The 14,585-nt window shown below is 45.7% G+C and overlaps 1 protein-coding gene across 3 annotated transcripts; it reads left to right on the top strand.

The window, feature by feature from the left end:
• The first annotated feature begins 11 nt into the window (after nt 1-11).
• On the top strand, nt 12-12,102 carry RNF168 (ring finger protein 168). Of its 3 annotated transcripts, XM_056498328.1 has the most exons (10): nt 12-80; nt 4,376-4,519; nt 4,695-4,887; nt 5,208-5,278; nt 5,843-6,186; nt 7,232-7,308; nt 8,466-8,642; nt 9,274-9,398; nt 9,650-9,737; nt 10,196-12,102. In XM_056498328.1, exons 5-10 carry the CDS (start codon nt 5,886-5,888, stop codon nt 11,261-11,263), a joined length of 1,836 nt encoding a protein of 611 aa, XP_056354303.1. In that variant the 5' UTR covers nt 12-80; nt 4,376-4,519; nt 4,695-4,887; nt 5,208-5,278; nt 5,843-5,885; the 3' UTR covers nt 11,264-12,102. The 3 variants fall into 3 exon arrangements, with proteins under 3 accessions (XP_056354303.1, XP_056354302.1, XP_056354301.1); XM_056498327.1 differs by lacking the exons at nt 12-80; nt 4,376-4,519 and having other exon boundaries at nt 4,775-4,887; nt 5,208-5,475; XM_056498326.1 differs by lacking the exons at nt 12-80; nt 4,376-4,519 and having other exon boundaries at nt 4,775-4,891.
• Nucleotides 12,103-14,585: the final 2,483 nt, after the last annotated feature.

Here is a 14,585-nt window from a genome sequence, read left to right as displayed (position 1 = left end):
TTATTTCTTCTCTTGGTGTTCTCCAGGAAGATGGCGAAAGGCAGCATCTCCCTGCGCTCCCTGAACGAGACACTGAGCAGGTGCTGCAGGGCTGGGAGGGCATGGAGGGCTGGGCCATGGGACACCACACCAGGCAATCCCTGAGCACTGGGCTTCCCTGGGAACTTCTGTGGGCAATGGTGAATGGACATTGTGTGTGTACAGGGAGGGAGGAGCTCATGAGCAGGCTTAATCTTCACTCAATGGGGAGGAAAGAGGGGCAGAGCCATCAGCTCCATGGTGGTGGTCATTCCCTGGCTGTTTGCTGCAGGATTTGGGCAGTTGTTCCATCACCCATGGCCTGCAGCTGCATGAAGTGTCACCAGGCATTGAGGGCACTTGGTCTGTTCAGTGCCCTGAGGGGAGATCTCACTGAGGTTTGCAACTGAGGTGGGGGAAGAGGGACAGACACTGATCTTTGTGGTGCCCAGTGACAGGACCTGAGGGAATGGCCTTAACTTGTGCCAGGAGAGGTTGAGGTTGGATATTAGAAAAAGCTTGTTCCCCCAGAGGGTGGTTGGGCACTGAACAGGTTCCCCAGGGAATGTCACAGCACAAAGCTGCTGGAGCTCAAGGAGCATTTGGACAATGCCCTCAGGCACAAGGTGGGATTGCTGGGGAGGGGGGCAGGACTTGGATCCTTGTGGATCCAATTCAGCATATTCTGTGACTGAAATTCGGGCTTGCTGTTCTAATTGGAGATTTGAGGTGTTTTTCAGACCTTGCCTCAGAGTCTGGAGGGTTCAAAAATAGGGAGTAAGTGGTTATCATGAGCAAAAAAAGCCCCAAAAATGGGCCTTTCCTATAAGTGTAAGGAAAACAAATCACCATTACTGGGGAATCAGGACACAGGGGACGCTGATTCACCCTCCATTTCCAAAGCCTGCAGTTGGCAGAGGAACGTGACCAACAGGTTCACAGATTCCTGAAAAACAATCCGGCCTCAGCCTCCCCTGCTGGCACCACTCTGTGCTCGGCTGTGCAGCAGCAGGCACCACTGGTGGTGGCTCAGAGCAGATAGAAAGATATGAGCATGGATCTGCAGGAAAAAAAAAGAGTTAAAAAAGGGGCTGAAACTCTCAGCAGTTAGAGGCAGGCAGGATACTGGCCCCACTTTGTGGATTTTCATGTTACTGTGAGGGTGCTGAGGCCCTGGCACAGGCTGTCCACAGAAGCCCCATCCCTGGCAGTGCCCAAGGCCAGGCTGGACAGGGCTTGGAGCACCCTGGGCTAGTGGAAGGTGTCCCTGCCCATGGCAGGAGATGGAATGAGGTGGCCTTTAAGGTCCTTCCAACCCAAACCATTCTGGGATTCTACAATATATTAGATTTAAAGGCAAACTACACAGTGTTGAGACATTTTAAAGTCAAATCAGGTGTCATACATACAACTGTGGATAACCTGCAGTAAAAGGATCCCTATCCAGAGTATCACAGCTGATGGGATGTTTAGGAAATGAATTATTATGTGTTGACAGACAGACAGGAAAGAAACTGTTCCTCTTGTTGAGATACTGTTCATACTGCTGGTTCACTCACAGCCTTTATGACTCTGATTCACACTATGGTGAACACAAAAGTAGCTGTTGGAGACCTGACCAGAGGGAGAAATGATGAAACAACTCCTGAAAGAAAAAAGTGAAAATTAATTCTGTGGGAAACTGCTTGAAGAAGTGTGTGTCTAACATACCATGGAGTGAATGAATGGGGAGAGCTTGGAGAAGTGTGGGATGCTGCACTGGCCTGAAAAATCAAACCCATGTGACAGCTCTAAAATGTCATTTTCTGTAAATACCTGAATAGCAGAAATAAGATTTCACATAGAACCACATTTCCAGAGAAGTGGGAATGCTGGAGCTTCTACTGCATGGCTTCCAAGTATATTCTGTGTGCTAACAGAGGGGAATTTTAAAAGCTTTCTGGTAAAGAATGGGGATGTGGTTTGTGTGTACCCTAGTCAAGAGTTAGAGGTCACTGACTTAGTGGTAACTTCACTTACACTAAAGGAAAAAGTGTTCAGAGGCCATGATGGAAATGAAAGCAGGAGGTTTAATCCATACTTCCTCTTTTCATTCCAAACTTAGATCAAGAGGCAGCAGCACTCAGTCTATCAGAATTCAGTTACAGCTGTGGGAGATCATGTATGGATCTACCGTGGTATAACTGAACAGGCATTTTTAGATCCAAAATTGGCAAATGCTGAAATGTTGCAGCTGCTTAAAAATACAGAAGATTAATTTACAGACAGGCAATTTAAAAAATGATAAAACTGGTCAAATAGTAAAGTGTTGGACTGAAGGCTGCTGAGAAAATACTGCTGGTCTGAGAGTAGCATTAGTGATAAGATCTTGGATAACTTTACTCTTACTTGTGGAGGAGGAAGTTGGAGAATGGGCAATGAGGAAGCTTATTTACCATGATAAAAAGCTGCAAACCAGGGAGCAATTCACCGGCAAGAGCACTCATTATCTGACAACCCAGCTCTGAAAGTCATTCACAGCAAACCCGACTCACCTCACCTCAGTTTCTGCACTGTGCTGACAGATTCGATCCAATTATGACACATCAACCCTTCCAGTTCTTCTGATCTCCTTACATTTCTACATGAAACCGGCCTAATTTTCCAATTAAAGTTCTATTTTCGTCCCAAAATTCTTGCTGAAGCAAGAGGAGTTCTACCCGCAGTAAGATGAGCTTTCACCAGGCTGCAGAGGAAGCCTGGTAGCCTCGGGAAACAAGAGAAAATCGTTAGACAAGGATCTGCACAAGCGGCCAGACAATGAATTAAAGTCATTAAGGTCGGGAATACTAAATAAAATATGCCACTGGTGAAGTATTTTTATTTTCTCCTCATTCAGGTCAGCTGCAGACAATGCAAAATAGGGCTGGAGAAGGGGGAGGAAGGAGTAGAGGCAGGCACTGCTGGTAGGAAAAAATAGCATTTTTGGTTGTCTCTTATAACAACAGGCATTAAAATTCCGTGGCATATGTGTCAAAGAATGGAAAAATGTTTGAAGGGTTTTGTTTTGGCTTTGTATTTTTTAATGTCATCACCAGCTGCTGTGTATTTTGTTCTTACAAAAAGTGCATCCAAAGATGCACGAAATAGGGCAACAAACATGCTTAACACAGGTAGGTCACAATTCAGAACTCATTAAAATAATACAATAATAATAGTAACAAGGTGTGGAGCAAACTAGGAATGAAAAGAAATAAGATAAAGGAAAATATGTAGGTAGTAATATTTGCTGATAGTATAGTTATTGTTAGTTTATACAGCCTGAAGTTCTGCCAGTAAAACAAAACAAAACAAAAAAAAAATTCACAAAGAATTCTTTAAGGAGTAGATGATGTTCTGCTATGAGTGCACAGTACTGAGATAGCTGTTCTGTATTATGGAAGGAAATTTGAATTATTTTGAATTATTTACATTAGCTTTCAGATCCTCAGGATTCTCAAGAACATGCCTTGATGTCAATCAGGTAACTGAGAAAAATGTGGAGAAAACTGTCTTTACAAAAACCACCCACAGTGACAGAAGCCCAGCACACCCTGTATCTCCAGGAAAGAGAAATGGGTACAAAAATAAATATTTGCATTCCCTTGTACCTTGTCTCAACACAGCAAGTTCTTTTAAACCAGGCAGTTTTTTTCAGCGAAAGTGTAGTGGCTTAAAACTCAAAACCTTATCGTTTTAATTTACAATTTTAAATAGGGAAAACCACAAAAAAATTAAATATTTCATTATATGAGATACATGGTCTGTATCTCATATGAAACATATGGTACATGTACATATATGAGATACATGGTATTTCATAATATGACATACCAAATAATGAAAAAGCAGTTAATAAACACAAGCTATAAAGTTATGTTTTTATCACAGTTGTTCCATGGAAGGACAGTCCTATTAAAAAACCACTGCAGGTGGCTGATTATTTGCATAATTTTTAACAGAGGAGTAATGAGAAGTTCTGCTCAAGGTTAAATGAAAATGGTTCAAAAGATCATGAAATTAGAAATAAAAGCATAAATCACCCCAAAATATGTTAGAGAAACACCTATAATGTATATGATTGAGAGCTGCAGGTATATCTACATATTAATTTTGCCTAGACAGATCTAGTTTTGCTGCAGATATATCTACATGCTAATTGGGATTTTGAGAATTTGGAGATTCTAAGATCTCTGCACTAGAAGAAGATGTGGCCAAAGCAAATGTGACAATAAACCTTGACTGGGAGACGCCCGGAAGGGGGTCAGGAGCTGCTCACAGCGCCGATCAGGGCGGAAAGCCCCAGGCCGCTCGGAAATGGCTCGCTCTCGTTTTGCAGAGTGGAGAGCAGGCTGCTGTGGCTGGAGGCTCGGTTCGCCCAGCTGGACTCCAGCCTGCAGAGCCTGGAGCAAGACTTCGAGCGGCAGGCCGAGATGCTGCAGCACGACCTGAGGCGGGACGTGCCGTGGGCACCTGCGGCCAGGTGAGCACAGGGCACAAACCCCGGCTCCCAGCCCGGCTGCGGGCACGGCGCCTCAGCACCCTCACAGGGAAGGATTTGTCCCTCACATCCCGCCCAACGCCGCCCTGCGGCAGCGCCAAGCCATTCCGGCCCGCCCAGCCCGCTCCCCTCAGGGCCCGCCGGCTCTGTCTCCCAGCAGGCCCGGCGGAGGAGGCGGAAAAGGAGAAGGAGGAGACAGAAGAAGAGGAGGAGGAGAAGGAAGGAGAGGAGAAGGAGGAGAAAAAGGAGGAGGAGGCGGAGCCCTCAGCCGGGCGGCGGGAACGGCCCCTCAGTGAGGGCGGGGCGCAGCCGCCATTGCGGGCGCCGCGGCCTCTGCCGGCTCCGGAGCGGTGGGTGCGGGTCTGGCTGGGACCTCCCGGGGACCCTCCTTCACCTGGGGCTGGGGGGCACCAGGGCCCGCTCTGGCTGGGCGCCGAACTCCGGGGGGTTGTTTTTTATCAATAAAAATAGCGGAAGTAATAAAACCCGCCTTAACGTGTATTTGTCTCCATGGCGAGTTCTCTGTGAGGAATGGCAGCTTTTCTTTCGCGGGCCTCCTGTCTCTGAAGCTGCCTTTTTAATAAGCTTGTAATTTAAAAAGCAGTGGGTTTCTTTTGCTGCATGTGTCTTTTTTTTTTTTTTTTTTTTTTTTTTTTTTTCTCTCCCACAGTATTGCTGTGCCCAGTGGAAAAATCGTGTGAGGAGACAGATGACCCCCACAGTTTCAAGTCATACAAGAAGGTGCTGAAGTCTTAATTCTTCATTTAGCTTAAGAAAAAAAGCTTTATAGTCCTAGCTTAAGTGAGCGAATGAATGAGGAAGAAGCTGCTCTGCTGTGATGTATTTCACCTCCAGAACGTGCTGGAAACAAGCTTGTGCCAAAAGCAGCTCTCAAAGGATGCACATATGCTGAAAAAATCAGGGAATGGAACGATAAGGTAACTGGACTAATGTGTCCAGCATATCTTATCACAGATAGGGATTGGTGGGAGAAGAGAGGAGTAACAGAGGTGGCTGGAAGAACTCTCACCTTCTTTTCCCCTCTCTCCTTACCACCTCCTTGCTATTCCCAAAGCACCTGTTACAGCTCACAGGAAACTGCAGTAAGAAAATCTGGTACAGCTTTTCCATGACTTCTGTAAAGATCTGCTTCTTCCTCAGGAATCTCTCGAGCCCTGAGCAAAAGCAATCACTTAAGCAGGCTTCTAAATCCACTAATGATTTCTTAAAGTAGCTGTAATACATTTTGTATTTTCCTTTATTTTCTTTCCCATAAGGAACATAAAAGCTTCTTTTTGCTTTCAGGCGCTGATGTTATCCTAGTGTTGTTCCTCTACTTCAAGTCAGCATGTCGAAGAAATCCAATGCCCCGCTCTCCTTGTCCGACTGCCTGTGCCAAATTTGCATGGAGATCTTTGTGGAGCCTGTCACGCTGCCCTGCAGCCATACCCTCTGCAATTACTGCTTCCAGATGACGGTGGAAAAGGCCAGTCTTTGCTGCCCCTTCTGTAGGCGTCGGGTCTCCTCCTGGGCACGGTACAATACCCGCAGGAATACTCTTGTCAACTGGGAGCTCTGGGAGAAGATTCAGAAGAGCTACCCGGAGGAATGCGAGCGGAGGATTAACGGACAGGATTTGGATGAGGAAAGTAAGTGAAGGGTCACTTGTCCTGACATGTCTCTGCCGCGGGAATTACTGCGGGTGGACTTCGGATGTTGGGAGATACGGAGCTATGGGTAGGCAGGTGTGTTACTGCTGGCAGAGACAGAGCTCTCCCCTCCAAAAGGGGCAGGGAAGAGGTAATGGGCGATGCCTTCTTCATTTGTAGTGCAGAGGATGAAAATTACATTGTCTGGTCACTTCAGTTTGTTCATGCCTTTGGTGTGGGGTATTGGTGTGTGGCTGCCTGGCCTTGTTCATTGCTTATTTGCAGCTGTATCATCTGCAAGCAGAGTGTTTGAGTCTGTGGGTATGTTTCTTTATCACTGTCAAGTAAGTGAAGTGGTTAAAAGATTTTTAGGTGTTAATTAGTTTGGTTGAAATTCCAGGGGTTTGGTCAATGCAAGAATCTGTGAGCTGAAAATTGTGGTGTCAGGGAGAAGGAAGTGAATTCTGATTAACTTTTTGAAGACAGATTTTGGGGTTTATGATGTTGCAGGTGCCCTTGGGGGACATTTTGGTAGGTTGGCTGTAGGACAACTTGTTCCACTTGCAGTGTTCTGAGGTCTTTTTAATGAAAAAGAGTGAAAGACACAAATTATGGTCAGTGTACCAGTAGAGAATGAGTGAGGGAATGGTTTGGCTTGGGAGAGACCTTGAAGATCATCCGGTTCCACCTCCCTGCCTTCCACTATCCCAGGTTGCTCCAAGCTCCATCCAGCCTGGCCTTGGACACTTCCAGGGATGGGGCAGCCACAGCTTCTCTGGGCCATTATATTGGCTTTATATGAAGTGCTTGGGAAACACCTCCTGTTCCTGTCACTCTGTAACACCGTGCTCTTCTACCATGTAAACTTTATTCCTTGGTATTTTGTACTTTATTCCTTCCTTTTTTAAATCACAACACTTGATTTAAGTCAAATCATTCCCAGGATAGGGTATGGAGTTAAAATCCTATGTTGTTACAATCCTTTGTTGTTGACTGTCATGACTTTGTTGACTTTGGGTTTTTTCCTCTCTTTCCTTTTGATTAGTCTGTCCCCCCAAGCCTCGGCACCAGCTCAGCAAGCCTGGGGAGCTGAGGCAGGAATATGAAGCAGAGATTAGTAAGGTAAGTCTAAAAATATGTTTAAAAAGCATAAATGCTTCATACCCAGTTATTTGAATTGTTCCCACAAACAGCTGTTGTTTTATTTAATGATAAAGATACTTAAAAGGGCACTGCAGCTGCAAGAACATACTGGTCACTCCTGAATCATGAATTAAATTGATGGAAGAGATTTCTTTGTATTTGACATAAAGTGACATTTCTCAAGTTTTCTTGATCTATACCTCCTACCTCATCTCTCATGTACGTAAAAGTAGCAAATGTAGAAATTTGGAACTGTTTGGGCTTTGGTTTTATATTTGTCTTCTTGATTTTCCTCCAAGTAAGAGACCACAATTAGATAACCTTCAGTGATGAACATACAGCATTTTCTTTCTTCTTTGTTCACTCTGTTACCTGTGCTCATTTGAAAATCCATAAGATTTTAAAGAATTCTTAATTTTGGCCTATTTAAAGATCCTTCTTCCAATTCAGACCTAGTAGTATTAAGATTTAGAGTTGGAAAATACATGGGAGTGCTCCTTTCCCTGAGAGCCCCTTGCTGGAGGTAACAGGAGCACATGAAGCAGAGGACCAGGGGTTATTTCCAAAGAAACTTTATTCTTGAAGTACTTTGCTCTCTTTGTGGAGTTGCTGGTAACTGATCTCCCAGCATGTATGCTGTAAGGAAAGCAGATTTAAAACTCCTGGCCTGCTGCTTTGGGTTTTGCATGTTTCAAGAGAGCAGAACTCTTCTAGAAGAGAGATGTGCTGTCTTTGGGAGATGTAATGGTAAAAGCAGGTTGAGCAAATGCTGTGGGATAGCTGGCATTCAGCCTTAGAAAGAATTCTAATCCTGGTTTCTCTGTAGATCCATGTTTTTGGAGATTAGTTTTTGTTACTAACACTTTGAAAAGGTGAGGATGGAGTTCAACCTTGCAGATGAGCAAGGTTAGTGGTATAATTTTATAGAAACCAAAAGTTTGTCACTGTGGTCAGACCCAAGGCTCTACACACAGTATCCATGTGATTCTTACATCTTTGAGGCTCGTGTATTGGAATTACTGCTGTATGTTGTGAGCAGTGAATGGTTGATGTTTAAGGAGTGCCATCTCAGAGGTTCTGGTGTGAAGTGTGGCCTGCAGTAGTAACCAGGTGGGTTTTTCAAACATCTGGTTTAGGTGGAGGCAGAGAGGCGAGCGCACGAGCAGGAGGAGAACAAGGCGAGTGAGGAGTACATCCAGCGGCTGCTGGCAGAGGAGGAGGAGGAGCACAGGCTGGCAGAAGAGAGAAGGAAGGAGATGGAGAAGCAGCTGAAGCAAGATGAAGAGCTGGCCTGGCAGCTCAGTAACAGTCTGGTGAGTCAGGATCCAGTGAGACAGCAGCAAATGTTAATATAGTGCAAGCAACTTGGACTTCTCTGAGAAAGTGCTAAAATTTGGAATAGTTTAAATTTATCTTAGCTGTAGTTGAAAGCTATTGTCACCCCCCAGTACTTGAAAGCCTTGGTTGACCATTAATTTTTGAAAAGCCAGGGGGAGGGTGAAGCCTGTGTAATACACACTTGTAATCCAGCATGTGTGCTGCATGTTTGCATTGTGAAACATTTTAAAACATTGATTTTCTGCTGTATGCTTCCTTTTCCTTGTGATTTAAAACTACTTCTTTGGAAGAAATTAATACCTGTAACCTGTACAGTGAAAATGTACCTTACCTTTTGGAAGTTTTTTTTTAAATTAATTTGTTTTGCATAGCTAAATTTTTGCTACTCAATGACAAAACCTGTGTACTTATTTGAGCAAAGCTTCCTTTCCCTCAGTGCTAGATTAACATTTCTTTCTCAGTAACCATCCATTGCTCACAGTTCTGGAATTCTTTGGACAGAAGTAATTAATTCTGCAGCAAACCCAAAGTAGTTCCCTGAGATTTCTGCAGTTTGTGTTGTGTTGTGTTGTGTTCTACCTAATGCTATTTTTACTTGTATGGAAGAACGAGGATCCCGAGGGACACGTGCCTGGCAGCCCATCACCAGCACACAGCTTCTCCCTTCAGACATCCCCACTGAACCTGAGCAAGGCAAAGAACAAACCAAGCAACTCTGGAGACATTCAGAAGTAAGTGTTTCTTTCATTACTGGCCTGTTTCAGTGTCCCTCTGTCCCATTTGCTTCTCTGGAATGCTGTAGGCCAGCTTCCCCAAACGTGAAGTGTTGAAGTTTAAAACATTTCCTCATAGGAGGAGAAGGGAAACGCCTTCTTGTTGTTCTTTGTTTGTCAGAATGAACCTGAAGATCTTGAATAATGCAAAGGACTGACAATTCAGGGACAAAATGTTTAAAAGGGTATTCTTTTTTTTTCTCTTTAAGGTATCTATCTCCAAAGAATTATGGCATGTTGGGCTCAGCATCGTTCTCTAGTACCACAGGAAGAGGCAGGAACAACTCCATCTCTGTGGTAAGAGGAGTAGTTTTATTATAAATCTCAGAGTTTGTAACTATGGAATACTTTCCCCTTACCTGTAGGATTCCTGTCCTCTATTCCCCTTGCACATCAGCACTGGGCAGGCTATAGTGCCCTTTTTAAGCTACCTTCAGTATTCATGATTCCCAGTTCTGGAGTCCACTGGAAGAGGGTGCATCCTAGTTTGCATCATTCCATGGATGTTGGTTTGATCATAAGGCCTCCAAAGAAGATGAGCAGGCTTGAGTTGTGGTTTCAGTCCTTTAGCTGGGCTTCTGCAGTTACTTTAAGTATTTTCATTATTTTTAAACAGGTATTTTTGAAAAAGTATCTGAGTTGCTCTCCCACAGTACTCAGGGTCAATGCAGCTATGAGAAGTGAGTTTGGTGTTTATTCACACCCATGGCCTTTTGACAGATTTACTTTATTAGTGGTGTATCCGTTTTCTTTAGGAGACCAACAGCAATGAAGGCAGCAGTTCTGCACTGCAGGATGAGCAAGAGGAAATGCCAACCCTGTCTCCACAGCTAACCAATGTAAATAAAGAATCTGCTGCTAAGGATTCATTTTTGGAATCGTGCATGAACTATTTCAGTGCCTCAGCTTCAGGTGAAACTACTACTGTCAAGCAGGAAGAAACACCAGGACCAAATGGTTTAGAAGATGGAATTCCAGGTGCACTTCATGGAAGCACAGAAGGGGAAGGCTCTAGGACAGTGGTTCTTAGATCCAAAGGAGAAGATGGTGGAATTGAGTCAGACCATGGCAGTTTAACACATGTCCAAAGGGCAAACCTTGAAAATTCTGATGACACTTGTACCTCTGGTCAGTTAGGAGTGCACTGTGGGATGTCTGACAGCCAGACTGCATTGCGAGATCTGGGGAAAGAGCCAGGACATGCAGATGAACACACACCAGAGAGGCCAAAGAGCTCTAAGGAGACTCCCAAAAGGAAGTTGCTGGAGGCCCCAGCTGATGCCATGATTGACTTGGGCATGTTTGATAAGAGGAGAAGAACCTCTTCAGAAAGTGTAGAAGACCAAGGAGAGCAGATGAGCGAGTTTAACTTGCAGACACAACGAGCCTTCGAGCAGGAGTTCTATGAGAGGCGCAGGCAGGAGGAGCAGGACAGGCTGCTGGCTCTGCAGCTGCAGAAGGAGCTGGACAAGGAGGAGAGGACACTCAACAGGCAGAAGGGCTCTCCAGACGAGTACCTGCTCCGCACCAAACCACCTCGCTCTCTGAAAGACTCCTCTGCCAGGAAGGCAACTTCCAAGGTGGCTAAAGACTCCAAGGGATCAAAAACACAGGCTGAAACCAATCACCACAAGACTAGGAAAGGTTCCTGCAATGAAAACTGGCAGTCCCCTGCCAAGGTCCGGGTGAAATCCCCCAGCATCAAGGAAGGAAAGGTTTTGAATTGCGTGGTTAATACCAGTGACACAAGTGATATTTGTTCACTGCCTAAGAACAAGCAAAAGACAATCCTGCAGATGTTTAAAAGCCCTGTTGCAGAGTAGATCAGAGCCATGGACACGTGGTGGAGTGGGAATGGGAACTGGGGTGATGTTCTCCTGTGTTAGGCAAAGCTTCCCTAAGCAGTTTGGAGTGGTTGCTTTGGAGGGGAACCACTTTGGGCAGCGGTGCTTTGAGTTCTGAGAGGTTTTAGTAACATACACCCCCAGAATGTAACATTTTTTTAATGGTTCTTTTCTTGAATATGATTTTTCTAGCACTTGCAGCACTTCTTGCAGGAATTGGAGCATTTCTTACTTTCTAACTTGCATTTGCACAGTTTGGAGTGTGAATACTGGTATTGTTGGAAAACGATGACCTGAAAATGAGAATCTGAAGCCTTTAATGGAAAAGATGCATGTTCCATGGAGGAAACAAGTGAAAAATGAGTCTGTATTCTCAGCTGGCTGTCAGCTGGAAGGCTGAAACTTCCCTCAGCACCACCACTGTTCTGTAAATTGAAGCATGTTGCTGGAATTCAGGCTGTTGCTGGAATTACATTGTTGGCACACCCATTTACACCAGTGTAACCAGCCAGCCACTCTTTCCCTCTCATATGCTAACCCCTGCCTCGGACAAAGAGGAAAGAAACAAGTCATTCTCCACTGCCAAAGGCAAGGATCTTTCATGGATGCCAAGGCTTTGAGCTCCCATTCACATCTATTCATAGAGATCCCTCCTGCAGATCCCATTTTCCCTGTTGTTAAGAACAAAATACTTTTGTTTTCTTATTGTTAATGTTCTGCAACTTTATTCTTGTATAACAGTGTTACTATATTTGTTGCTGTTTAATTTTCATACTCAGATTGGTTTGAGTGTGATTAAAACAATAGTACAGAAGCCAGTTACAATGGAGAGAGTTAAAGGGAAAGAAGCAACTGAAATCTGGAACTGTCAGTAATGACATAACTGTAATTAGAGATTCACTGCCCTTCCTGGCTGTAACTGTTCCCCTCCATTTTTAGAGGCACTACTAAATACTGTTCCTGTTGGATTTAAAACTGAAATAACTCAAAAAAACTGTAATTTAGATGTGGAGGTGCTGAGGCCTGTAGGAAGTTGAGGCTGGGGAACAGGCAATCAGATCCTACTATGCAGAGGAAGTTTTCTTGCTAATTGTTTTGTCTGTTTTATGAAGGCCGTATTTTGGCTTTTCTTTGCTTCTTTTGAGCTACTTTTGCACTGTCAGTGTTTGAAATGGAGCCAAGTGCCAGCTGCAGTGCTGAAGGGTGTGTGCTAGTCAGCAAAGTCAGCAAATGTTTGAGTTTTGTCCTTTTTGTGAACCCCATTGATGACTTATCTCTGTTCTGGGACATTCCTATCCGACTTGTTTCTTCAGCAGCATCTTCTGATGGTTTAAGTCTTAAAAAGCCAAATTTTATGGAAAGCATGACCAGCACACTGAGCCAAAAATAAAAATTGGTGGGGTTTTTTTTCCCCCAAAGCCTGCCCAGCTTTATCATTGGCGGGCTTCTCACAAATAAATAAACATTCTGTTCAGAGATGTATTTTGAGAAAGTTACAAAAGGTGACCAGTGGCAAACCCTTTGATCTCCTGCTGCCTCAGCCATTGTTCTGGAAGTCTTCCTTCAATATGAGTCTGTTTTTATTTAATCCTTAATGCAGTTGGGATTATTTTCTGTCTTACCCGTGATGTAAAAAAAAAAAAACTTAATTAAAGTTGTTTGTTTTTTTTTTTTAAGGCAGAGCTACCGACTGTTTCTGTGCACAATAATCCTCACCAGGCACAATTTGGCTTATTATTTCAGATCTTCTTTCTTAGAGGGTGGAATTTGGCCACTTCTGAGTGGATTTTGGTTGTACCAACAGCTGGTTTCTGACCCTGTGCTTTGAAGCAGGTGAAATCACCTTTGTTTTACTGGTGTTGGTGAAACAGGAATCTCTGTTTGGGATATCTGGGCTGGAGTAACAGCTCACCTGCCTTCAGCCCTGGTGATTCATTTGTCTTGTTTGTGAACAAGTTCAGCTCATCCAACTGCTAGGAAAAACAAAACAAGTACCTAAACCCCAGATACTTTACAGGTTTGCTTCCCTGAGCACCAGAGCTGGTGTGGGGATGGGAGGCAGGAGGGAATAAGAGAGGGAACAGATGTACCTGTTTCCATGGCAGTGAGGTATTAAATTATTAGAATTCTAGGGAAATTCAGATTTCTGTGGTACTGTCAGAATATTCAGCAGCAAAGCAGCCACATTCCTGCAGTGCTGGGAAACTGGAAAGGAGTAAAACATTCCTGACATTTCTTCAGGTGGCCTGGGGATCAGAAACACCTGGTACCTGTGTTTCTTTTTCTGGTGTTTCTCTTCACCTGGTGGAGAGAAATCCAAGGGTTTCCTCTTCTATTTTTGTGACTGTGATGCCTCCCTGGACTGGTGTAGATGAGCTCTTCCTTGACCACCTCAGGTCCTGCCTCACAGAACCCCAGAATGGGCCAGGCTGGAAGGGACCACAGTGGGTCCATCTGCTCCAGCAGGGCCATCCCAGAGCCCATGGCACAGATTGTGTCCAGTAAGGGAGACTCCAGAGCCTCTCTGGGATCTGTTCAGGGCTCAACAAAGTTCTGCCTCATGTCCAGGTGGAGCTTCCTGGGCTCAGTCCCTGCCCATGGCTCTGGTGCCATTGCTGGGCCCTGCTCTGACCCTCCCTGCACACAGGGACACAGGGACACCCAGGGCTGAGGGCCCCTCTCAGCTGGGGCTCCTCTGGAGGCTGAGCAGCCCCAGCTCCCTCAGCCTTTCCTGGGCACGGAGATGCTCCAGGCCCTTCAGCATCTCTGCAGCTTCCCCCAGACCCGCTCCAGCAGCTCCATGCGTCTCCTCTCCTGAGGAGCCCAGAGCTGGGCGCCGCAGGGCCGGACAGAGGGACAGGATCACTCCCTGACCTGCTGGCAGTCCCTCGCAGCACACACTGCCGCCTCGGGGACAGCTGCTTGCCTGTCAGAACCCCCATTTCCTTCATCAGACCAGCCCGGCCTGTGCCGGTTATAAGGTTTATTCCTGGGTTATTCCTGAGTGTCTCCGATCACAGCACCCGGATCTGCGCCGCGGGTCGCTGTGACGGGGTAAATCCGCCTGGGAGCCCCGGGTGCGTGTCCCGAGAGTGCCGTGCGGCCTCTGAGGCCCGTGTCCCTTGCAAGCGGCTGGGGAATCCCGGGGCCATTCCCAGGGAAAGCCGCTGAAGCGGCGGGAGAGAGGGCAACGGGGGCGTTGCCACGGCAACTCCCGCCTTCCGCGCGGCCGGAGAGGGCGGGGCTCGTCACCACGGCAACCGGAGCACCGCCCCTCATGGCGGCGGGCGGGGGAAGGGGC

The sequence above is a fragment of the Oenanthe melanoleuca genome, chromosome 9 (genome assembly GCF_029582105.1).
Source record: "Oenanthe melanoleuca isolate GR-GAL-2019-014 chromosome 9, OMel1.0, whole genome shotgun sequence".
Taxonomy (NCBI): Eukaryota; Metazoa; Chordata; class Aves; order Passeriformes; family Muscicapidae; genus Oenanthe; species Oenanthe melanoleuca.
The sequence above is the reverse complement of the archived record's forward strand: the minus strand, read 5'-3'. Positions and strand labels throughout refer to the sequence as shown.

Excerpts from the sequence above, each read along its gene's own strand:
- RNF168 (XM_056498328.1), top strand. The coding sequence starts at position 5,886 with ATGTCGAAGAAATCCAATGCCCCGCTCTCCTTGTCCGACTGCCTGTGC. Across the intron at positions 6,187-7,231 it reads ACAGGATTTGGATGAGGAAA|TCTGTCCCCCCAAGCCTCGG; the intron begins GTAAGTGAAGGG and ends CCTTTTGATTAG. Across the intron at positions 7,309-8,465 it reads ATGAAGCAGAGATTAGTAAG|GTGGAGGCAGAGAGGCGAGC; the intron begins GTAAGTCTAAAA and ends CATCTGGTTTAG.